The sequence below is a fragment of the Oncorhynchus mykiss genome, chromosome 13 (genome assembly GCF_013265735.2).
Source record: "Oncorhynchus mykiss isolate Arlee chromosome 13, USDA_OmykA_1.1, whole genome shotgun sequence".
Classification (NCBI taxonomy): Eukaryota; Metazoa; Chordata; class Actinopteri; order Salmoniformes; family Salmonidae; genus Oncorhynchus; species Oncorhynchus mykiss.
The window spans coordinates 47,586,037-47,612,167 of NC_048577.1; the positions used below are offsets into that span (position 1 = coordinate 47,586,037).

The 26,131-nt window shown below is 41.4% G+C and overlaps 1 protein-coding gene and 1 long non-coding RNA gene across 2 annotated transcripts in view; both read right to left on the reverse strand.

Moving 5' to 3' along the window:
- LOC110486597 (forkhead box protein K2) overlaps positions 1–11,259 on the reverse strand; it is a 32,039-nt gene extending 20,780 nt beyond the window's left edge. The window contains exon 1 of the mRNA XM_036941316.1: positions 10,755–11,259. Within this exon, the coding sequence (XP_036797211.1) occupies positions 10,755–11,047 (293 nt within the window). The 5' untranslated portion in view covers positions 11,048–11,259. The remainder of the gene's footprint in view (positions 1–10,754) is intronic.
- A 10,377-nt stretch (positions 11,260–21,636) lies between these two features.
- On the reverse strand, positions 21,637–25,458 carry LOC110486599. Its single transcript, XR_002468092.2, has 3 exons — positions 24,821–25,458; positions 22,331–24,306; positions 21,637–22,225 (listed from the first exon to the last, which is right to left on the reverse strand). It is a non-coding gene; the product is annotated as an uncharacterized LOC110486599 (long non-coding RNA).
- Positions 25,459–26,131: the final 673 nt, after the last annotated feature.

Consider the following 26,131-nt stretch of genomic DNA (forward strand, 5'->3'; position numbering starts at 1 on the left):
AAGGCTGCTCGGTCATGGAAACACATTTTATGAAGCTCCTGACAAACGGTTCTTGTGCTGACGTTGCTTCCAGAGGCTCAGGCTAAATATAGGCTGTGGTAGCCTAATCAAACACACATTTTCATTGTGGGGTAACCAAAAAGCAGTGTGAATGCCTAGAATGGAGATGTCCTTATACAATCAGTGCAGGATCAGGCTCCATCACCTCACCCCAGATTGTTATGCCAGCCCGCTTTCTTTTGGTCCGGATGCCAGGTGCTGCAGCACTTGTTGCCAAGCCCCAACAGAGCTGGCATAGAGCACATTCAGAGAGAACAGTGTCCCTGACACCCAAGTCTCAAATTAGCATTGCTACTCAGAGGGTGAAAAACTGCTGGGAACCAGCCTGGTGAAGCCAGACACTTCAATTATGCATATGTACTCCAACACCCTTTCAGGACCAATGTAACACACCTGTCAACAAAGAGCATGGAAACTAAATGACTTGATGAAATAGGGGGATGTTGATGACCTCATTATGCAGACCACACGTAGCTAGTGTCTAGTGGGAAAACATGTTTTTTCAAAACTAGTTACCAGCAAACTCAGGGATGCAAACTTGTGAGGGCCCAAAAAGGTGACCATTTTTTTTTGCACTGAAACATGCTAAACATCCTTGCTAGGGAGAAATGCAGGTTTTAACTAATTAAACAACAAAGAAAATTATCTGTCTCAGTGTAAAATAAAGTGGTTCATGTGAACCTAACTCCCAGCTTAAAAATGTAAAGAAAGAAATCCAATGTTATTTGTTGCCTAGACTTCACTGCAAATGACACTCAAGTTGAGAAAAAAAACAATACACTAATATTGCAGTTAGCCATGACAGCCTTTATAATAGAATGCTTGTGACCACACACACACACACATAGCACATGGGAAAAAAATAATGTTAAAGTAGAAATAGAATGAAACCGGCATTGATCAAGTGCGCAAGGCTACATGTGTGCAAAAATAACGTTCACCGAGTTAAATTATAATCCCCCTCACATGTGTTACTGTCAAGGTCAACACAACAAAAACAATATCTTTGGGCTGCACTGCACATTATTACATTGTACACGTTCTGCCTGTGGGACATCTGTTCTACAATGTGCCAGCAAAAGTGAGAAAGAGGGAAAGTGTGTGGTGTTCCTTTCACCTCTATAGTGGCATCCAGCTTAAGCCAGGCCCAGCTCCACACCCTGAATGTATTTGGTTAACAAGCAACGCCTAATTTTCACCCAATTCTCTCATTCTGAAAATTAACTATTGTTTTCCCTCTACAGTATGTGGTTAACAGATAGTGGTTAGTTCTTTAGCTAGTTAACATTTCACATAGATTGCCAGGGTCCAGTAAGCAACTAACGCGTTATATCTTGAGGAACGGCAAGGAGTAGTACACCAGTTAATACTATTGAGAATTGGTTAGATTACTAACGTTAGCTCATTTGATATTGGAAAGTTAGCTGGCTACTTAATTAGCAAGCTAATTTTCACACAAACTCAATAATTTGATCAGATAAGTTGGCTAATGTCACTCAACATTTCTCTGGCTAGCTAACTGAGAATTCGATCCAGCTAGCAAGATACTTAACAATGCGAATACTTGTTCCACCACACTTTCTCCCTCAACACAAACTTTCCAAATGCCATTAGTTTTTCAGTTACAGCTCATGAAGTACGCTTCATCACCTTCTCACCCCCGTCTCCATGGTCAGGCTTCTCATCTAACGTTAACTCTTCGTTATCGTTCAGGGGATGCAGTGCTGTAACTGGCAAGCTGCCTTTCCAGAGCACTCGCTGATGCAAACACCAATTATCACCAATTATCCCGAGCTAGCCAGTTGAATAGTTCCATCAGCCACTCCTGGGCGTTTTACTGCCGATGCGAAGCCCCACCGGGCCTTCATGACTGGAATTCCGACATTATCTGCCCGAGGGAGTTATTCAACTGGCCCCTCCATCGCGACGTAACCTGAACGCCCATCTGCTAACTGCGGCCCGCTAATCGTAAGTTGTCTTGATCATATCGGCTGCTATCTTCTTGGGCCACTATAACTACAACTATATTGACAATTTGATTGGTCCCATCTAACACACGGAACCCACTAATCTACCAACGGAAACGCACGGGGTGGCTAAAAACTGACCATCTTCTGCTAGCTTGCTACCCATGGCTCGGCTAGCTGTCTGAATCACCGTGACCCCAACCAACCTCACTACTCACTGGACACTTATGATCACGCGGCAAAGCATGCCTCTCCTTAATGTCAATATGCCTTGTCCATTGCTGTTCTGGTTAGTGTTTATTGGCTTATTTCACTGTAGAGCCTCTAGCCCTGCTCATTATACCTTATCCAACTCTTCAGGTCCACCACCCACACATGAGATGACATCACCTGGTTTCAATTATGTTTCTAGAGACAATAGCTCTTTCATCATCACTCAATGCCTAGGTTTACCTCCACTGTATTCACATCCTACCATACCTTTGTCTGTACACTATACTTTGAATCCATTTTATCGCACCCAGAAACCTGCTACTTTTACTCTCTGTTCCGGACGTCCTAGACGACCAATTCTCATGGTTTTTAGCCGTACCCGTATCCTACTCCTCCTCTGTTCCTCTGCCGATGTAGAGATTAATCAAGGCCATGCAGTGCCTAGCTCCACTCCTATTCCCCAGGCTCTCTCTTTTGATGACTGATGTAACAGTAAAAGTCTTGGTTTCATGCATGTTAACATTAGAAGCCTCCTCCCTAAGTTTGTTTTATTCACCGCTTTAGCACACTCTGCCAACCCCGATGTCTTAGCCGTGTCTGAATCCTGGCTTAGGAAGACCACCAATAACTCTGAAATCTCCATCCCTAACGACAACATTTTCAGACAAGATAGAACAGCCAAAGGGGGCGGTGTTGCAATCTACCGCAGAGATAGCCTGCAGAGTTCTGTCCTACTATCCAAGTCTGCACCCAAACAATTTGAACTTCTACTTTTAAAAATCCACTTCTCTAAAAACAAGTCTCTCACCGTTGCCGTCTGCTATAGACCACCCTTTGCCCCCAGCTGTGCTCTGGACACCATATGTGAACTGATTTCCTCCCATCTATCTTCAGAGCTCATGCTGCTAGGTGACCTAAACTGTGACATGCTTAACACCCCAGCCATTCTACAATCTAAGCTTGATGCCCTCAATCTCACACAAATTATAAATGAACCTACCAGGTACAACCCCAATGCCGTAAACAAGGGCACCCTCATAGTTATCATCCTAACCAACTTGCCCTCTAAACACACCTCTGCTGTTTTCAACCAAGATCTCAGCGATCACTGCCTCATTGCCTGCATCCGTAATGGGTCCGCGGTCAAACGACCTCCACTCATCACTATCAAACGCTCCCTGAAACACTTCAGCGAGCAGGCCTTTCTAATCGACCTGGCCCAGGTATCCTGGAAGGATATCGACCTCATCCCGTCAGTAGAGGATGCCTGGTTATTTAAAAAAAATCCCTTCCTCACCATCTTAAATAAGCATGCCCCATTTAAGAAATTTAGAACCAGGAACAGATATAGCCGTTGGTTCTCTCCAGACCGGATTGCCCTTAACCAACACAAAAACATCCTGTGGCGTTCTGCATTAGCATCGAACAGCCCCCATGAAATGAAACTTTTTAGGGAAGTTAGGAACCAATATACACAGGCAGTTAGAAAAGCCATGGCTAGCTTTTTCAAGCAGAAATGTGCTTCCTGCAACAAACTCAAAAAAGTTCTGGGACATTGCAAAGTCCATGGAGAATAAGAACATCTCCTCCCAGCTGCCCACTGCACTGAGGATAGGAAACTGTCACCACCAATAAATCCACTATAATTGAGAATTTCAACAAGCATTTTTCTATGGCTGGCCATGCTTTCCAACTGGCCACCCCTATCCTGGTCAACAGCACTGCACCCCCCCCCCCCCCCCCCACAGCAACTCGCCCAAGCCTTCCCCATTTCTCCTTCTCCCAAATCCAGTCAGCTGATCTGGACCCCCACATATCAGCCGGGCTAGACAATCTGGACTCTCTCTTCTAAAATGATCTGCCGAAATTGTTGCAACCCCTATTACTAGCCTGTTCAACCTCTCTTTTGTGTCATCTGAGATTCGCAAAGATTGGAAAGCAGCTGCGGTCATCCCCCTCTTCAAAAGGGGGGAGACACTCTTGACCCAAACTGCTACAGACCTATATCGATCCTACCCTTCCTTTCTAAGGTCTTCGAAGGCCATGTCAACAAACAGATCACCGACCATTTCAAATCCCACTGTACCTTCTCCGCTATGCAATCTGGTTTCAGAGCTGGTCATGGGTGCACCTCAGCCACGCTCAAGGTTCTAAATGATATCTTAACCGCCATCGATAAGAAACAATACTGTGCAGCCGTATTCATTGACCTGGCCAAGGCTTTCGACTCTGTCAATCACCACATCCTCATCGGCAGACTCAACAGCCTTGGTTTCTCAAATGATTGTCTTGCCTGGTTCACCAACTACTTCTCCGACAGAGTTCAATGTGTCAAATTGGAGGGCCTGTTGTCCGGGCCTCTGGCCGTCTCTATGGGGGTGCCACAGGGTTAAATTCTTGGGCCGACTCTTTTCTCTGAAAATATCAATGATGTCGCTCTTGCTGCTGGTGCGTCTCTATTCCACCTCTACGCAGACGACACCATTCTGTATACTTCTGGCCCTTCTTTGGACACAACCCTCCAGACGAGCTTCAATGCAATACAACTCTCCTTCCGTGGCCTCCAACTGCTCTTAAATATAAGTAAAACTAAATGCATGTCGAAATTCAACTGATCGCTGCCCGCACCTGTCCACCCGTACAGCATCACTACTCTGGGCAGTTCTGACTTAGAATATGTGGACAACTACAAATACCTAGGTGGTCTGGTTAGACTAAACTCTCCTTCCAGACTCACATAAAACATCTACAATCCAAAATTAAATCTAGAATCGGCTTCCTATTTCGCAACAAAGCATCCTTCACTCATGCTGCCAAACATACCCTCGTAAAACTGACCATCTTACCGATCCTCAACTTTGGCGATGTAATTTACAAAATAGCCTCCAACACCCTACTCAACAAATTGGATGCAGTCTATCACAGTGCCATCCGTTTTGTTGCCAAAGCCCCATATACTACCCACCACTGCGACCTGTACGCTCTCATTGGCTGGCCCTCGCTTCACATTCGTCGCCAAACCCACTGGCTCCAGGTCATCTACAAGACCCTGCTAGGTAAAGTCCCGCCTTATCTCTGCTCGCTGGTCACCATAGCTGCACACACCCGTAGCACGCGTTCCAGCAAGTATATCTCACTTGTCACCCCCAAAGCCAATTCCTCCTTTGGCCGCCTCTCTTTCCAGTCCTCTGCTGCCAATGACTGGAACGAACTACAAAAATCTCTGAAACTGGAAACACTTATCTCCCTCACTAGCTTTATGTACCGGCTGTCAGAGCAGCTCACAGATCACTGCACATAGCCCATCTATAAATAGCCCAAATAACTACCTCTTCCCCTACTGTATTTATTTATTTTGCACCCCCAGTATTTCTACTTTGCACACTCATCTGTCAAATCTACCATTCCAGTGTTTTAATTGCTATATTGTATTTGCTTCGCCACCATGGCCTATTTATTGCCTCTACCTCCCTTATCTCACCTCATTTGCTCACATTGTATATCGACTTATTTTTCTACTGTATTATTGACAGTATGTTTGTTTTACTCCATGTGTAACTCTGTTTTATATGTGTCGAACTGCTTTCCTTTATCTTGGCCTCAACTTGCCTACCTGGTTAAATAAAGTTGAAAAAATAAACAGATAAGATTAGCATTCCTGCAACATTGAGCTAATCGATTGAACCCAACTGGCCATTTTAATTTAGAGGATTCATATAATATTCAATAAATATAGCACCTAAGATTTGATTCGGATCAAACTTTTTCGAACAATAAGTTAGACATGAGGAATCCAAAGAAATGGTGTAAAGCCACCAATTCCCCCCCCACTCACACCATGCAGATCCCACTCAACAACGAGTATACAGTATTCGTTCTCCATGTAGTAAGGGGCTGAGGTCAGTGTATTGTTTCTTCATCCTATGTAATGTATCCTCAGTGAATTTGGTGATGTTCAGAGTAGAGGCATGGCCGATTAATTAGGGCCAATTTCAAGTGTTCATAACAAATCGGTAATATGCCTTTTTGGACGCCGATTACATTGCAATCCACGAGGAGGCTGCGTGGCAGGCTAACCAGCTGTTACGCGAGCGCAGCATCAAAAGGACCTTGTGGCTGCCAGGATCCAAGATATGTTGCTAGCTAGCATTTAACTTCTTAGAAAAAAACAAAATCAACCTTCACATTATCACTAGTTAACCTAGTAATATCATCAACCATGTGTAGTTAACTAGCTTGCTCTGCGTTGCATATAACCATATAGGTAACGCCTGTTAATTTAGCATCGAATCACAGCCTACTTCAACTTCGCCAAACAAGTGATGAGTTAACAAAAGTGCATTCGCGAAAAAAAGCACAATCGTTGCAATAACATACCTAACCATCAATGCCTTAACATCAATACACAGGTATATATTTTTAAGCCTGCATAGTTAAAAGAAATGCATGTTTAGCAGGCAATATGAACTAGGGAAATTGTGTTACTTCTCTTACGTTCCGTGCAGGCGAGTCAGGGTATATGCAGCCGTTTGGGCCGGCTGGCTCGTTGCGAACTGTTGAAAGTCCATTTATTCCTAACAAGGACAGTAATTACTTTGCCAGAATTGTACATAATTATGACATAACATTGAAGGTTGTGCAATGTAACAGTAATATTTAGACTTAGGGTTGCCACCCTTTCGATAAAATACGGAACGGTTCCGTATTTCACTGAAAGAATAAACGTTCTGTTTTCGAAATGATAGTTTCCGGATTTGACCACATTAATGACCTAAGGCTCGTATTTGTGTGTGTTTATTATAATTAAGTCTATGATTTGATATTTCATAGAGCAGTCTGACTGAGCGGTGGTAGGCAGCAGCAAGCACGGCACGTAAGTATTCATTCAAACAGCAGCTATTAGCAATGCTTGAAGCACAGCGCTGTTTATGACTTCAAGCCTATCAACTCCTAAGATTAGGCTGGCAATACTAAACTATCTTTAAGAACATCCAATAGTCAAAGGTATATGAAATACAAATGGTATAGAGAGTAGTAGTCCAATAATAACTACAACCTAAAACTTCTTAACTGGGAATATTGAAGACTCATGTTAAAAGGAACCACCAGCTTTCATATGTTCTGGAATTGAAACGTTAGCTTTTTTACATCGCACATTTTGCACTTACTTTCTTCTCCAACGCTGTTTTTAAATTATTTAAACCAAATTGAATACGTTTCATTATTTGTTTGAGACTAAATTGATTTGACGTATTATATTAAGTTAAAATAAAAGTGTTCATTGTTCATTCAGTATTGTTGTTATTACACACACAAAAATCGGCATCAGCTTTTTTTGGTCCTCCAATAATCGGTATCGGCGTTGAAAATTCATAATTGGTCGACCTCTAGTTCAGAGAAATTAGTTGTTTAAGTTGTTGGGTTTATGTGCCATCTTACATCCTGATATTACTTGGTTCTGACCACTGTTGGTGTTGTTCCTGCTATTGAGGGGGAAAAAAATATATAATATCACCTAATAGCAAGAACAGCACCATCAACATTGTGCTCAGCACAGCACACTCACATGGCAACCATCAGGGTGTCTTTGATACAGGAATGCTGAGCTCTGAGACATCACATTCCTCGCAGAGTGCTGTGTGTGACCAAAGGCAACACACATTGCTTTTACAACGTTGGGTTTGTGTGTGTGTGTGTGTGTGTGTGTTGGGGGCTCACTGATCCTCTATCAGTCAGGCACAGACACATACAAAACAACAAACAGAATTCATTTTGCCACCAGACCCCCAAATCTCTACTACCTGAGGTAAAGAATTCCACTAGACCACAAAACCTACCCCCTTACCAGACAGTTAATGTTATTATATAGTCTACTATCTGCTTCGATCATTTCATACTTAAATGTTTTCAACAACAAAAGAAGCTTGGTTAAGAGGATAAGCTTGCATGGAAATCCCAAGTCATTTTGCAAAGAGCTGAGTTTTCCCACATCCTCAATGCTTTTTAACATTCAGGCTCCTTTGCCAATATCCCTCCTTGCTCAATGAGACCAAACATTTTGTAAAAGCAAATGCAGTTGCTATGTTATGCCAGGAGGTAGAACACAATGGACCCTCAAAAGATCAAAAAATATCCAAGCTCAGGGCAGCAGAGAGAAGAATTATTCTCTATTACTTTCCCCTTTTTACCCCAAAAATAATAATCCCTGCAGATTAATCCTAAAAACACACAACATCCCAATGAGACAGAACAATGAGCATCAAACTAATATAACCGCTTTACACAGATTCAGTTAGGATGTAAACAGTCATGGCAAAACTATGCCATGGAGTAATTATGTAGGCGTGTGAGAGCAACAACATGGAGGGCTGGGCAGCAATGACTGCTTCATTCTGGCAATTTGTCATTCTGTTGGAATCTAGCGGACATAAAGAACCCCAGTCCAGAGCTCTCCAAGCCAAGACTGTCTGTCCACTTCCCTGATCATTCTTTGCCTTAGGTAGGGTGGGCTACTATAGTCATTATACACATACAGCCTAATTCCAAAATAAGGATATCACAAGGTTTTCTTGAAGCTGTAGATGTGAGCGTATAAAACACACCCCTGATTTAAAGCTCTTTAATCACGTCAACCTGATCGATAAGGGAATTTGAGCCCACTGTGCTTCTTAGTTAGGAATCAACATCTCTTCAGTCTAAAGTGCTGTGATACAGTGTATGAATGGGTAAGAAGACTGGGTGGTCAGTTAAAGGGGCAATGAGCAGTCATCCCCTTTTGAACGTATAAATTAATATGTACCCCACTGATTCTTTAATAATATAACTTGTCTCATGTCGTACCCCATCACAACCCAAAATATAAACATGTTTTACTCCAATGTTTGTCAAAGTAAATGCAAGCAAACACTATATAGGGTGCATTCGTAAATTCACTCTGGCTTTCTACGAGGATTTTAGAGCACTCTCATCTGAGTGTACCAGAGTGCAGAATAACTGAAGAATTTACAAACAGTGCAACACCAGTTGAATATGACCTGTCAGTAAACGTTGGCAAAAAAAATTATTACAATTGTTGCCAGCAGCGGTTACAGTCACCAACACTCTAAATAACACAAACAGCCTAAACAGCTCTGCTAGGGCGATAGAAATGGTCAGAGTGATGTGTTCTCTCATTTGGGTCTGGAAGTAGCTAGCAAGTTAGCCAACTTTAGCCAGTTAGCTTGGGTGATTGACTGATGTTGTGAGGTTAGAACGCTTGGATCAACCCTACTCCTCGGGCAGAGAGTCCAGTGTGCGCTGACAACACTGAATTTGTGTGCACTCTGGCACTCCAGGGTGAATATACAAACACACCCATACCCTCAAAACATGTTTAAAACTATCATTTTGGATTGTCAGTCCTCGCATCCATAGCTCTATATATGAATTTGAGAGTGTTTAGATTTCTCCAGCCCCATCCCTTAGCTTTTTACCGAAACAGGGTTGCGGAGGCCGCTTTGTTATTGTTTCTACTGCTGCTTTAAGAATGCAGCTTTGTGTTTGTATGCAACTGACCAATGAATGAGCCCCAGCAGCCCACTAAATTGTGTTGCGAATTATGCATCAAACATTCAAAAGTGGATTATGGCACAATAATGACTTTTCCTACTTAAATACAGGGTTGTCTTCAGATTTAATGGTTGAGTTGGATTGGAGTGTATTTTACAAGTTTCTTGCAAGTTTCTTCAGAATAAAATGGGGTAAATCTGACAAAACAAACTATGCATACCGGGAATTTGGCATAGAAATATAATCTAATTTTAGTAGTATGGAATTCAAATTGGTCTAAGAGAATAGAGTAATGTTACCGTGATGGCAAGAGGAAAATAATGGTCAGTGAATATTTTTGAGGAGACTATTTCTTATGTATTGTAACGTTAGTCTTTGTGACCTGCCATTATAATTTTGTGAATGGAGCAAACTAAACCAAAACATCTATCTTCCCGAGTTGTATCTTCAGAAATGTTCAATTGAGTGATGGCCTAGTGATGCACATCACACATGTTATAAAGATACAGGCCTACAAGCAACGTAGCCATCCACAAACTTAAATATAAACAAAACATCGATCATATGTACCTGACTAACAAAACACTTGCACAGAACTATATGACATTGTTTACCTGTATGACCAAGTACACCGCTAGCTAGTTACAATAATAACCCACTATGTGATAGCAATTCAACTGAAAGCTGGCCGAAAGACAGTGTGCTGTAGAATCAAGTTCGAATATCGCTAGCTACATTTGGCTGTCTTAATTCAGAAGATATTTTATAACAATGGGAGGGCAGTTCATAACATGTAGCTACTAGTATCTGACAAACACTATGTAGCTGACGTTAATTAGCTAGCAAAGATGAACCTACATGGCAAACACCACCCCTTAGTCTTGCTGCAACAGCACGTGCTTTGTGGTAATTCAAAACAAAGATAACTAGCTAGTTATTCTAAACACAGATACATGTTGAACTTACATTCGTGGTAGTTGTAGAGGAGGGGCACCCCGTCTGAGGAACACTCCATCCACGAACACCCCGTTTTTGCCGAGGCATCGCAAGTAGAAGTCTCCACCACCAGTGCTATCGTCACTAACAGTGAATATTTCGAGATGTCTTCGAGAAATAAAACTGGAATGACCCATGCTCACATCCACCGAGCCCTGAGACGAGTTCCTACCGATAGTCGCCGAGCGCTTTTTCATCAAGTATTCGAATTCACGGCCCTCAAGCCGGGCAACCGGCCCAGACGACCCGCTTAACACCGCCATTTTACAGGATAAATTGTATATTTGACAAATGCTTATAAAAAAAACACCGGTATGGAGATGCCCGTGTAGGTATTTTAAATGCCGTCGCAAATTGTCGAATCAAAAAATGGGGGGGGGGCATCAAATTTAACACAAAAATTTAAGGGAACGTGCCAGACCAGGGAAAGCGGCTCCAACCCAGCGCCGCGACACAGAGAGAAAGGGTAGGAGAAGGCTCCAACCAAACAACACAACATGTGGATATACCACGATTGACAATCCAATAACCCAATAAAAAATTAACAGGCACTTGACGCTACAAAGAGAAGACCAATCAGACACAAGAAACCGCTGATCATTGACTCAAGGTTGGTTGAACTGTAGTGTACGCGCATTGTATTGTCAATAATTACCACATATAGTCAAAATTGTCTATATGTTAAAAATTCATGAAAACTAAAATGTGATTTTTGGTCTTAATTTAATGTTACGGTTAGGCATACGGTTAACAATGTGGTTAGGTTTAAAATCACATTTAAAAAGGGCGGGGCTTATGACATTGTGGCTGTGGCATGTAGTGACGACTTGTATTATGCGTGGCGAGATGTAAGTCCCCGCACTATCGTTTTTAAAAAATAAATAAAACGATGCCATTGCCAAGATGACAACGATTTCATGCTTTTTGAGTGTTATTTTTGTTACCATAGAATTGGATTATTCGTAAAATTTATGTTGATGATGACGTTGTGATTTTGCACTGCATGTTTACATATTCAAAGCAACATGTCCCATATAACCGAAAGTATAAACAAGCTTGACATTTTGGATGAACAAATTGTCAATCGGAAGAATGGCTGGTATAGGACGAGAATAAACACTGAGACAATTTCCACAATAGTCACTATCCAACGCCTATACATTATGATCCACCACCAGGATTACTACGGATTCCATGCCTGGTATTGGATAGGACACCGTTTGCAGCAGCTTGCCGGTTTGTGTTATGGTACCCAGAATGCCCTGAGACCCCTCTCGTAAATTATAGAGGTCATAGTAGTCTGAAAGCTTTAACATCATTTTAGAAACATTCATTACGAAAATACAGTATATAATTTCGACCCAAACACCAGGTAAGGAGACTGGACCGAATGCTCGTTTATTTTACTGCAATAACCAACGTCTTTTGGGACTCGCTGTGGCCTTGCAGCATGAAAACATGTGCGTTTCATGATGACGTCACCAATTGGAATCAATGCCCCGCCCAGTCCAGGGTTGTTTGTAAACAGAGGATGGTGGTGGAGGGGAGGGTGAAGACATCAACGCCTCTTTGCAAGAAGACCATGATCACACCTCTAGTGACAAGTACTGATAGTGGCATACATTTGAACAGGGTATGCCAGTATGGCTTTGGATTGCATATCTACCTTGTCAGATGGGACGATCATTTATTCAGAGGAGCAGGATGAGGCCAACCCTCTCCTGTGCAAGGGACCGAAGACAGCCTTTTAACAAAGTGACTTTTTAACATGTTTTTCATGTCTTAAAAATGTTTTACCTTTGTTAGATCATTAGTACACATTTTAAATGGCTTTTACAGATTTGATGTCTACAAGGAAAGTACTGTTATTCATGGTTGTTTTTATTGATTTTAACAACATGTACTTTTTAACTAATTTAAATGTAACTTTCAAATGCTGTGTTTTATGCTTTATTGCCGTTTTTATGTGTATGAAATGATGTAAAAAAAATGTATGAGCTGTTTTTAAAGGAAATGTGTTAATAAAACTTTTCCAAAAGAAAAAACAAATCTACTTTGTCCTTCACCAGTCCAAATAAGAGACAAATATATTTTTCATGAAGAATCAGATTACATCAGAAATAATGTTTGATTTGTCAGACAACCCTACACACAATTTCTTGGCTCTTTGTACAAATTGATGGAGGGGGATAATCATTTGTTTATATATTTAAAACAAAAACACTCCTGCACACTATAGAACATGTAAAACTAGATAGAAAGTATGTAGGAATTGTAATGGATTTATATCTTTTCAAATAGGCCTAACTGCCTTTTTTTCTGGCCCCCAAATTTCTTTTGACAAACAAATTGGGCCCAAAATAAATATGTGCGGCCCTCCGTTGAATTTTGACCTCCAATTGTGGCCCTGGAGCCTAAATTATTGCCCACCCCTGCTTTATACTGAATTATACCTTGTGTAACGTATATCTTTCTTAACGGGCATTTTACATGATCGCCTTGGAACACCATTCCTGGGGTCTATCGGAGTATCCTATAGTGGCTTTCCTTATCTCTCCTCTCCTTAATTGTTCATAACGGTGACAAACGGTTCCCACAAACTGTTTTCTTTTCAGCACCATGGAGTGAATCCTTACCACTGCTACACCTGGCCTTCAGCAGAGACTTGTCTGGCAGCAAAACAGTTAATTCAGCCTCATTCACTGCCTTTTTTTAAAGACATAGCTGATATGGCTTACTTCCTTAAACAAATGTGGTTTCTACTGACAATTGAAATGTACAAACATAAAGGGACGACGAGTTGATAAGGGGCCATCCTTAATTCCGATTAAGACATAAATGAGCGAGCTAGGGCGGACGTAGTCAATATAACTATTTGTTCAGTACTTTTGAAATGTACAGGGTAGCCTAGTGGTTAGAGTGTTGGACTATTAACTGGAAGGTTTCAAGTTCAAATTCCTGAGCTGACAAGGTAGAAATCTGTCATTCTGCCCCTGAACAGGCAGTTAACCCAGACTGTCATTGAAAATAAGAATTTGTTCTTAACTGACTTGCCTAGTTAAATAAAGGTACAAATTTAAAAAACAGGAAGGTGGCGCTGTGGTTCTTGTGGGAAAATGTTGTCATCAAAGTCTGGCATTGTAGTGTTGGACTGTTTATTCTTAGTGTTTTCTCAGCACTATGCCAGGTGCTTGTAAGGGCACAGATGACATACCGGTAAGATTCCAGTTGAGGTCATTTAATGACACTGATTCACATAGAGCAGGAATGGCACAGCACAGTGTATGGCTTGACAATTGTGTTAACCAAGAGTGTGTGTGGTTATTTCTGAAAGACACACAATGGCATTGGCTAAAACAAAGAATGCTAACTGTAGGCAATCAGAGGAGATGGCTGGAACTTATCACTTGGCTTGTGTACTTTCTCTAGTTACTTCCTTCTCCTCTGTTAGAGATTGCCCAGCATACTCTGCTCCACATTACCGGTGGGCGGAGCTAAAGTTCTCCTATGTCCTACTAATATTTACTCTTAATAGTCTTTCGTACAGGAATTCTCTGGATTTATGGTGCTTTCAAGACAACTGGGAACACTGAAAAGAAAACAAAGTCGAATCATGACGTCGGTGATCTTCAGGTCGGAGCTCTAGAAAGAGGCCAGTTCCTGACTTGGAATTCTGTGTTGGATGGCCGTTCAAAACGTATTTTCCCAGTCGGAGCTTGTTTTTATCCAGAGTTACCAATTGTCTTGAACTCACTGAAGTCTGAGATTACCCAGTTCTGAGTTTCCAATTTTGAACGCGACAGGATTGACAACATTGCCAATGTATTCAAATTTATCTGGCCCATGATGTTCAATGTTTATCCTTTTAAGCTTGGAAAAGAGACCCTTAAACCCATACATGGACCACTCACCCACTCCACTGAATAGCAGGCTATTGATTGCTTTGCAGTGCTTGCAGTTAGCCACTGATTCCTTCCAAACCACACTTTTTTGTTGTGTAATGTTTATGTCCAATGGCCGCTGAGCACCAATTCATTTTATATATACTTTCTCTTCATATAACAAGGATTGAAAAGGATTTGCTGGTAGATTGTCAACGTGATGCATGATGATGACTGCTTGTATAGCTTGCTAGCTAAGATTTTGAAAGTGTGATGTTGACATGATATCAGGAATCAAGGTAAGACCCAAGTGCAGACCGTGTGAAGTAACAATGTTTATTGTAACACCAGGGGCAGGCAATGACAGGTCAAGGCAGGCAGACTCAGGGTCAGGCAGAGTTTAGTAATCCAGAGGTGGAGCAAAGGTACCGGACGGCAGGCAGGTTCAGGGCAGGCAGAGGTCAATAATCCGGAGATGGGACAAGGGTACAGGACGGCAGGCAGGCTCAGGGACGGGCAGAGTGGTCAGGCTGGCGAGTACAAGGTAAGGACAAGCAAGGGTCAAAAACCAGGAGGACGATCAAAAGCAAGGCAGTGAAAAAGACAGGAGCTGACAGAACAAACACTGTTAAGCTTGACAAACTGGCAACAGACAGACCTGGTCCAAAAACAACCCCTAGCCCCATACCATAGGCACATCATTTGTTCTTCACTGACTTGCCTAGTTAAATAAAGGTTAAATATAATTTTAAAAAAGTCAATGCCTTATTTCCATTGAGGTCCCTAAAGTGCATGGTGCAAAAACATTACAACCAGTAGATACAGACATTCTTGCATACAATAGGTACAGACATAAATACATAGGTACAGACATTAAGATAGTTCTATTGATCAATCATCAGCTAGCTTTTGAGGTTCTTTTTTTTTACCCCCTAATTTCATAGTATCCAATTGTCTTGTCTCATCGCTACAACTCCCGTACGGGCTTGGGAGAGACGAAGGTCAAGAGTGCCTAAGGTATGTGCCTAAGGTATGGGGCTAGGGGTTGTTTGTGGACCAGGCCTAAGCCTTATTCCTCACCTTTAGCAGAGAGGAAGAGGTACATTATCTTTGCCTTTAGAGCATTGATCTTGAAGAACCACAGGGGAAAGCAAATCCCCTGGGTGGGTCTCTGCCATATTGCTTCCACTTATCCTATATTCTGAACCAGTGACGACCCGTCACTCAGGGCAGGTCACCTGTTTTGAGCCCCATCTCTTTAGCTAAAAATATATTAAAAAAAAAAAAAAAAAAAAAAAAAAAAAAATGTAGTTAATAAAGCAACATTCAAACATGGTCTCTTTTTTGCTTTCTTGAGTAAGGCAGCTCCAAAATGCAGGTGTTTCAGCCTAGCTCAGTGCTTCTGTGGTGGTGGAACAGTCCGCGGAAAATACATGGCGTAGGGGTTGGTAATGTTCTTTAGTTGCGCCGTGATTGGCTCAGTCTTCTGTCACTCATGGGGACACTACGTAACCACAAAATTCACGGGGAGAGTTTGAAAATTCAAGCCCCTTGTGTGCTGCCATAGAGTTACATAATAAGTGCCCATCCAAGAAGGCTCAAGGTCATTGGCCACAGATACACAACCCAACCAAGCCGCACTGCTTCTTAACACAGCACGCATCCAACCCGGAAGTCAGCCGCACCAATGTGTCAGAGGAAACACCGTGCACCTAGCGACCTGGTCAGCGTGCACTGCACCCGGCCCGCCACAGGAGTCGCTAGTGCTCAATGAGACAAGGATATCCCTACCTGTCAAACCCTCCCTAACCCAGACAACGCTAGGTCAATTGTGCGTCGACCCATGGACCTCCCGGTCACGGCCGGCTGCGACAAAGCCTGGGCTCGAACCCAGAGTCTCTGGTGGAACTGCTAACACTGCGATGCAGACCACTGCGCCACCCAGGAGGCCTGAGGTTCTTTTTAAATTAAGTTATGGTCAGTATGGCTTTAAGTTGTTGTGGTAGTTTGCGCCACTCCACAGCTCCATATATAGAAATCTATTCTTACGTATAGACGCGTACGTTTTAAACAATCAATATCAGAGGCTCTGGGTTAAGAACAATTCTTACATGCTTGTTTTGGCTGGTCTGTAGCTTATTCTTTAGATGTTTCTGGATGATGTTGAACCATTATGTGCATGCATAATTAAGGTGACACTGTACCGGTGTACATGCCACAGTCACTATAAAGTCATTTTTAGGTCTGAGCTAGGAATGTACTTTTTTGGTTTATCTTTGTTAAAGCTTTCATGTCCATAGTATCACCAGTACCTATCCAATTCACACCCATGGTAGCAGACCACGAGTAGCCCCCTTTGACACTTAAACCAGGGAACCTTGAAATCTTTACTCTGGAACCAAATCCGATGGATTCTGTTTTTCCAAGATGCAGAGAAAGTCTCTTATTTTACAAATGCCTAAATTCTTTAAGAGCTACACAAGTGCCTAGGGGTAGGGGTGAGTGGTTGTTTCTGGACAGACCACCACAGAAACTATTCTTTCGAGATGCATGCACCAATAAACTATATGAATATCCAGCTACCACTGGAGGGAGGCATGCACCTTCCTTAACAATATTCACAAGATGGGAGAACCGCAGCAGAATGCTGGTAAACTGTACCAGAGGTTTACAGGAATAATGCATATCCTGGTATAATAACTGATTTGATAAATCATGTTCAGTCATTTCATAACATTATTTATGAACATGAAATGCTTTGAAGACTTATGTTACTGTTTTTGTAACATGAAAAACACGACAGTATTACATCAGCTAGTGTTTAGCTAAAAAACAGTTTGTTTTAGCAGGCCATAGAATGTGACGTGCACTCTCCATTTGAACTGTTTGTGTTCGAGTCAGAAGCCATATGAACAATGTTGATCATTACAACACATGTTTATTTTTCCTATATGGATCTCTTACATGCTGGCAACATACAGTAAGCAGTGACCCTTTCAATAGATTTGGCAATCATACCATCGAAATGATTTGATATTTCATGGTACAAGAGCAAATATTTGTGGAAGGATTATTCTGTTTTGTTATGGTTCGTATGTAGCAGCTTGTACTTATTTGTATACAAACTGCTTGTATACCAAAGAGTGATACGCAGGTGTATTAAAAGACTGCCTCACCTGTGTGAGAATATGCTAGAGTATGTATTTGTGGTAGGTTGATGGACAAGCCCATAATTGTAAACAATTGTAAACAATGTGTAAAACAGGCACCATAACTCTTGCCTCACCTCTCCAACATGTCAAGGCCTTATAATATTCTGCCACTGGAGTGTGAAGTGATAATGTGCTACTGATGTTTATGACTCACGCCACCATGACAACCTGAAACCGAGCATTAACAGGAAACCCAGGGTCCCGCGAGGCTCTGAGCAGCGTGGATTCCATACCACTGCTCCTGGGGAGAAGCTGCTCTAATGACTCTCCTCCATTTCCTCTGGCCGGGGCCACAGCCAAATGGACTCATTAATAACACTCTCCATGAGGGCGTCAGAGGGAGCTAATGCTGCCCAGAGTGCTGATTAGGGCAAGGGGAATCCCAGGGGGCGAGAAGCAGAGGATAGGCATAATGAAAACTTCCTCTCCTTAGTCAAACTTCAACTCAGAGTGAATAAAGGGAACACACATTGTATACACACATACAGCAACTAACACAAACACACATGTAATTGTTACTTGTTTGAGTTTGACTGAATCAATATTCTGAATGTTTGTATACCGTCTATTGCGTAATATTCTGTACTTACAATAGATGCTACTATACTGAACAAAAATATAAACGCAACGTGTACCTTCCATGTTTCATGAGCTGAAATAAAAGATCCCAGAAATGTTCCATGCGCACAAAAAGCTTATTTCTCTCAAATGTTGTGCACAAATTTGTTCATATCCCTGTTAGTGAGCATTCCTCCTTTGCCAAGATAATCCATCCACCTGACAGGTGTGAAGCTGATTAAACAGCATGATCATTAGGCCAAAGATGTATCAAGTTTTGAGGGAGCGTGCAATTGGCATGCTGACTGCAAGAATGTCCACCAGAGCTATTCCCAGATAATTTAATGTTCAATTCTCTACCATAAGCCGCCTACAAAGTTGTTTTGAGAATTTGGCAGGACGTCCAAACGGCCTCACAACCACATGTAACCACTCCAGCTCAGGACCTCCATTCCAGCTTCTTCACCTGTGGGATTGTCTGAGACCAGTCACCCGGACAGTTGATGAAACTGAGGAGTATTTCTGTCTGTTATAAAACTCATTCTGATTGGCTTGGCCTGGCTCCCCAGTGAGTGGACCTGGCTCCCCAGTGGGTGGGCCTATGCCCTCCCAGGCCCACCCATGACTGAAGCCCTGCCCAGTCAATTGAAATTCATAGATTAGGGCCTAATGAATTTATTTCAATTGACTGATTTCCTTATATGAACTGTGACTCAGTAAAATCGTTGAAATGTTCCATGTTGTGTTTTTATATTTTTTTCAATATAATTTTGAGGTAATAAGTTTGACTATAACACTATTTTGTGGTCTCTGTCATGTCACACAAATATACTTTTATGTCACTAAAAACAGTGCACACTAGGGTTGATATGTCAGTCAAACGATTCTGTAGTCTCCCTGCTTTATTCAGCTAGACTTGTCTCTGTCGCCTTCCTTTTAGAAATCCATAGTCATTGCTGGAGAATGATGTTTACTCTTTTTGTTTGTCTCTTGGTTGGGTGGATCTACTGTCACATCCTAAAGCAGAACCTACATTGCTAGTTAGACTAGTTTCAGACAGCCTCACAACTAATACTCTCCCGTATGTATTTACTTAGACAACATTTAATTTGATTCTATACTCCAACATTTTGGATTAGAGATAACATGTTTTATATGAGGTGACAGAAAATGTCACCTTTTATTTGAGGGTATCTTCATACATATCTGTTTTACCGATTAGACAAAAGAAAGAGGATATGTCTAGTCCCCCCATTAGGAGTTGTCATTAGTATTTGGACAAATTAATGTGTAGCAGGGGTCGGCAACAGGCCCACAAGTGATTTATTTTGTCCCCCCCAAGTAAAAAATAAATAAAAACGTGTTTAAAGTAGAAATCTGTTTCCAATGATCTGTTTCCAATTATTATCTGTTTCCAATTATTACCCTAAAAAGAGAGACATATGTGATCGTGTCTCAATATAACCAAGGTATGAAATGATTGTATTTGAAAATACAATCTCTTTTTGGGCTTCCTTGTAATCAATTTGAATTTTACAAATTATTATATTTATGTTTCAGCCCCCCCGACCGACAAAATTTGTCCCGCGGCTGAATCTAGTTGTCTACCCCTGACTTATAGTGTTTTACATTTAGTCAAAACTTTAGTATTTGGTCCCATATTCCTAGCACACAATGACTACATTAAGCTTGTGACTCTGCGAACTTGTTGGATTTAAATGCAGATTGTTTTGGATGTGTTTCAGATAATGTTGTGCCAAATAGAAATGAATGGTAAGTAATGTACTGTATTGTGTCATTTTGGAGTCACTTTTATTTTAAATAAGAATATAATATGTTTTTTAAACACTTTTACATTAATGTGGATTTTTCCAAATAGTTATGAAACCTTCAAATGGGGTAACTAGATACATAAAGTTCCTTCATTTACTAAATGGTCAAACAGATATGCATGAAAATATCCTCAAATAAAAGATGACATTCTATACTGTCGCCTCATATAAAACATTTGATCCAAAAAGCTGTAGTATAAAGCCAAACTAAAAGTTTTAACTACAATGAATAAATATGTAGGAGGGTGTACATTTAGCACTCATCTTCTTCAAATAAATCAAAATCAAATCAAATGTTATTGGTCACATGCAGATGTTAATGTGAGTGTAGCGAAATGCTTGTGCTAGTTCCGACAGTGCAGCAATATCTAACAAGTAATCTAACAATTCCCCAACAACTACCTAATACACACAAATCTAAAGGGGTGAATGAGAATATGTACATGTAAGTATATGGATGAGCAATGTCCGAGCAGCATAGGCGAGGTGCAATAGATGGTATAAAATACAGTATATACATGTGATATGAGTAATGTAAGATATGTAAACATTATTAAAGTGGCATTATTTAGAGTGCATTGTATAAAGTGACTAGTGATCCATTTATTAAAGAGGCCAGTGAGTGAGTCTCAATGTAGGCAGCAGCCTCTCTGAGTTAATGATTGCTGTTTAGTAGTCTGGCGGCCTTGAGATAGAAGCTGTTTTTCAGTCTCTCGGTCCCAGCTTTGATGCACTTGTACTGACCTCGCCTTCTGGATGGTAGCAGTGTGAACAGGCAGTGGCTCGAGTGGTTGTTGTCCTTGATTATCTTTTTGGCCTTCCTGTGACATTGGGTGCTGTAGGTGTCATGGAGGGCAGGTAGTTTACCCCCGGTGATGCATTGTGCAGACCACACCACCCTCTGGAGAGCCTTGCGGTTGATGGCAGTGCAGTTGCCGAACCAGGCTGTGATACAGCCCAACAAGATGCTCTCGATTGTGCATCTGTAAAAGTTTGTCAGGATTTTGGTGACAAACCAAATTTCTTCAGCCTCCTGAGGTTGAAGAAGCACTGTTGCGCATTCTTCACCACACTGTCTGTGTAAGTGGACCATTTCAGTTTGTCTGTGATGTGTATAACGAGGAACTTAAAACGTTCCACCTTCTCCGCTGCTGTCCCTTCGATGTGGATAGGGGGGTGCTCCCTCTGCTGTTTCCTGAAGAGGTTGTTTTCCTGACACCACACTCCGAGTGCCCTCACCTCCTCCCTGTAGGCTGTCTCGTTGTTGTTGGTATCAAGCCCACTACTGTTGTGTCATCTGCAAACTTGATGATTGAGTTGGAGGCGTGCATGGCCACGCAGTCGTGGGTGAACAACCCAATTGCACAGGGCGGGGTTGAGACCCAGGGCCTCCAGCTTGATGATGAGCTTGGAGGGTACTATGGTGTTGAATGCTGAGCTGTAGTCAATGAACAGTATTCTTACATAGGTATTCCTTTTGTCCAGATGTGATAGGGCATTGTGCAGTGTTATGATGATTGCGTCGTCTGTGGACATGTTGGGGCGGTATGCAAACTGAAGTGGGTCTAGGGTGGCCAGTAAGGTGGAGGTGATATGATCCTTGACTAGTCTCTCAAAGCACTTCATGAATCAATGAGTCATTCAAAATGTTGAGTCTGTCACATTTTGAAGCCTCTCGTTCTGATATTATTTTTGAGGATAAAACATTAAAAAAATAAACATTTATTTGAACAAATATTTATTCTTTTACACATACTATAAAATGAGTTATATGTGCTGATGCAGTCTTTAAGGATGGACACAAGTGCTTTAGAGTTCATGTCCCACTTCAACCCAGCACAGATGAAATCCTGGCTGTCTGTACATGACATCTTGTCATTCTTCATCATAGGGGTAGAATAGGGTGCATATGCCATTCTTCACTTCCAACTGGAGTTGTTCCAGGGTCCAACAGGTTCCTGGACAGAGGAAAGTATATCTATTTTTTGAAACAACAGCCATGTCTTCATCATTATTCATCATCATCAGAAACAAACACACACCGCTTGAACTAAAACTCAAACCTTCTTTAAAGAAAACCAGGTCCTCCGGTTCACAGTCCAATGAGAAACATGGTCAAACACCCAGAATCCAGAATTCTGTCAACTCCTTAAAGTTGTGAGGGTCAAGCTGTCAGTCCAGGGGACCAGCCATTGGTCAGGTGGGTCACCTTTGACCATGTTTGGGTGTCACTTTGGCAAGATGAGCTCTTCGTAAGGCACTGTGAGACTCCCCAGGTACCAGAATATCCAGAAGACCAGGCTGAGGAAGATGAGCAGGGGCCCCGATAGCACAAAGAAGTCCCAGAAACTCAGAGGAGCAAAGATCCCCAGGAAAAATAGGATCAGACCGACAACATCAAAGATCAAAGCCAGGATGAGAAAGAAAACACAGCGACCCATAGAAGAGGTATCCATAGCAGGAACATGGACGCAGTCTGGGTTCCTGCCGGCTGAGGACTTTACAAGAATGAGGAGAGGCCTTTCCAGCCACAACCTTTTTAAAACGCAAGTCGCATTCTTCTGATTTTCAGCACGCCTTCAAATTCTTCCATTGTAGGAAACAGCAGCAGAACTGGTATCCAACCACAACAGGTTGTACTACTCTGAATGATCCATTAAAACTTAAAGGCCAAATGGTCCAACCTCATTCCTTAGCAATCCCTGACTTGCAGCAATGTAATTACAGTGCTTGAAATGGATCATCTCATTAGATAACTATTTTTATTGTGTATGCTTATCAAGATCATTGGATGTATATTTAAAATAAATAAAAATCTAATGCACCATGCCTCTGTGTATAAAATAATAATGCATTTCATATGAATATTATGACATCAGCATAACATCTAACATTATGAACAGTGTGGGAAAAGATACTGTATGTTGGGAAGATATATTTCAGTGACTATCAGCAGTTTATATTTAGCCTGCAGAAGGCCTACTGGACGCATTCCACAATTATTTACTATTTCATGCTTCCTACATCATGACAGAAAGGGGAACTGCAGTGAAAAACCTCACCCTTTAAGTACCTGGTTTGACCAGTCAGACAGTCGCGGGAGTTTGGTTTACCTCTGTGCAACACCTATTCAACCAAGGACCGCAAAGCAGAGTCAACAGGCCAGGATTAGGTAATAATTAGCATACAGACAGGCAACGCCCTGAGTACAATGACTTGATATGCACACGCTCATTATCAGTCATGTTAGACAAAAGCTATATGTTGGTAAGGCAACTGAAATCTAAAGAATATTAAGAAATAAAATATAAAATAAATCACAACATAAAAAAAATGCAGTCTGGTAGAATATACATTTTAGAAGTTTGCGCACATGATTAAAAACAAAATCAGCCTACTCAATGAACAGTTAAAAGAGTATAGCCCAAATGTCCATGTAATGTCAACATGCAGGTGAAAACAAGCTCAGTGCCCCAGGCCACACAACGTTTTGTTGAGGGTTTACAGCCTGCTTTGGCAATGCAATTGTTGTGGCACAGGCAAACCTGCCTGACTACCGTTTTTATGTAAAACAATTGTAGATGCAGGTGATTGCATTTCTGGGTCTGGCTTGGGGAGAGTCTGGGTTCAATTACCTGCCGTTCAGACAATGGCCTCTAGGATTTCCATCTGAGACTATTCTAGAAAATGGCTACGATGAACCTTAACATGTCGATATGTTTATATGACAAAATATAGCCTTTCCACATAATATTGATCCTATAACATAAAAAGTTCACATAACATCACATGGAGATTATATTAATAATTGATATATAAATAAAAAACGAAAACAATATAACATGCATTTAGAGCAATATCTACAGTAGGCCTATATCCCTAGGACTATGGGTCATTTCACCCCATAATGATGAGTCTTTGTTGTCAAGAACTAACGTCCAGACCAGTACTGATTAATGTCCTGAATTGTCTGTAGTCCCATTCCGTGAAGCGTACAGTGTTGAAGGTAGTCTTGGGATCAGAAAGTGCTACGGAGAACCTTGAAATTCAAATGAGAAAATACCAAATCAATAGACTGAAAATGTTTCATCCCGAATACAGGTGTATACATTTTCCAGATTATCATTTTACTTTACATTTTACAATTAGGCAATACAGTCCCCTAATTCAGGGTCCTGCCCCCCCCCCACACACACACACATTTTTTTTTTTTTTGCCCTAGCACTAAGCAGCTGATTCAAATAATCAAAGCTCGAGGACTAGTTGGTTATTTGAATCAGCTGTGTAGTGCTAGGGCAAAAACCAAAACGTGCACCTGGGTAGCCCCAGGACCGAGTTTGGTAACCCTTGCCCTAATATGAGTTACCTGTAGTAAAGCTAATATTGTTACCCAGGCCTACCGGTTTTATGATGTTTTTTGAGCAAAATAGCTGAATGAGGTTAATGTGTTTATCAGAGAGGACTTTTTTTTCATTATTGAAAATGAAATATAGTTTATTTTCCTGAAATTATGCACAATTTATTAGAAGCCTACATCTTATCCCAAAACTTACAATCAGAACAGCCTTTCAACATTACCCCTAGAGAGGGTCTGCACATCCAAGTTCTGTATATCTGGTGTCTGTTTTTCCTTCTCCATCTGAAAGGAGTCCAAGCTGGAGTCATAGCCGCCATTCTGATAACAGAAAGATTTCCCCCAGGTTATTCGAGAGGCGACGTGAACAGGTGAAGGCGTCACAGCTTTAACCTTGTTTTCCTCTGCATACTTTGTGGTTACATGTTCATGTTTGGATTTTTTGGAAAGCCTCTCTGACAACTTTCTGGCCAACTGTACAAAACTCCGTTTATTTTTCATTAAGCTTGCTCCAAAGCTGTCTTCTGAGACCTGTATATTTCCCACGTACCACATAATCCACCAAGCCAAACTTATGAAAATTATAATTGAACCACTGTAAATCAAGAAATCGCCATAAAACCTGCCATCGATACGCAAATTGGCAAAAATTCCAATGAACAGGATAATAAAACCAATAACATCAAAACCAATAGCCAGAAAAAATAACGGCACACACCCGCCTATGCGTCTAAGGTCCATCATTGTGTCGATACACCCTGAAAATAACGGAAGGTGCGTCTATTCTGTTCCTTCTATTCTTCTCGCACCCAGAGAGCACACCTGCTTTGAGAGCCGCCCGACGTGACGTGTTCAGAGCGGAAGGTAGACAGTACACCAATTATTTGCTTCTTCTTCTTAAAAAAAAGTTATTTTGTCACGATAACAGACTATAATTTAATTGAGCAGCAAACACATAAAATAGACAAACAAAAAGAGCTATACTTTCTTATGGCGCACGTATTTTACAGTAGCCTATTCACCAGAAGTGGTTGTCTTGCATATGGTGTTGTTGCTTGATGCAAATGATGCAGCTTGTGTGCAGGCCAACTCAGTTCTTTCGACGTAATGTAATTTGCCAGTCAAATGAGTATTCACCTACAAGTGAAAATACATAAGGGAATGTCGTGGAAATAATAATCTGCCTACCCTATACATAAACAAAATCGACCACGTTGATATAATTTGCAACATTTAGACAAACCTAGTCATTCACATACGGCATTCTGAACATAAACAGAAACATAATTATTCTAAGAGTATTTTATAGTCACTCTAAAATTGAGGTTGTGTAAAATCAAAGTTTCAGTCCAGTCAGGAGAAGGACATTCAAATGCTATGAAAAGTGTGATGTCTTCACTTCCCCTTGGCACTAAAAACATTACATTTGTTGGGCCAGTCAAGTGTCACACTGCCATCACAGAGATGACATCTAACACACACACATCACTGGAAGTCTGTAATGGCTGTG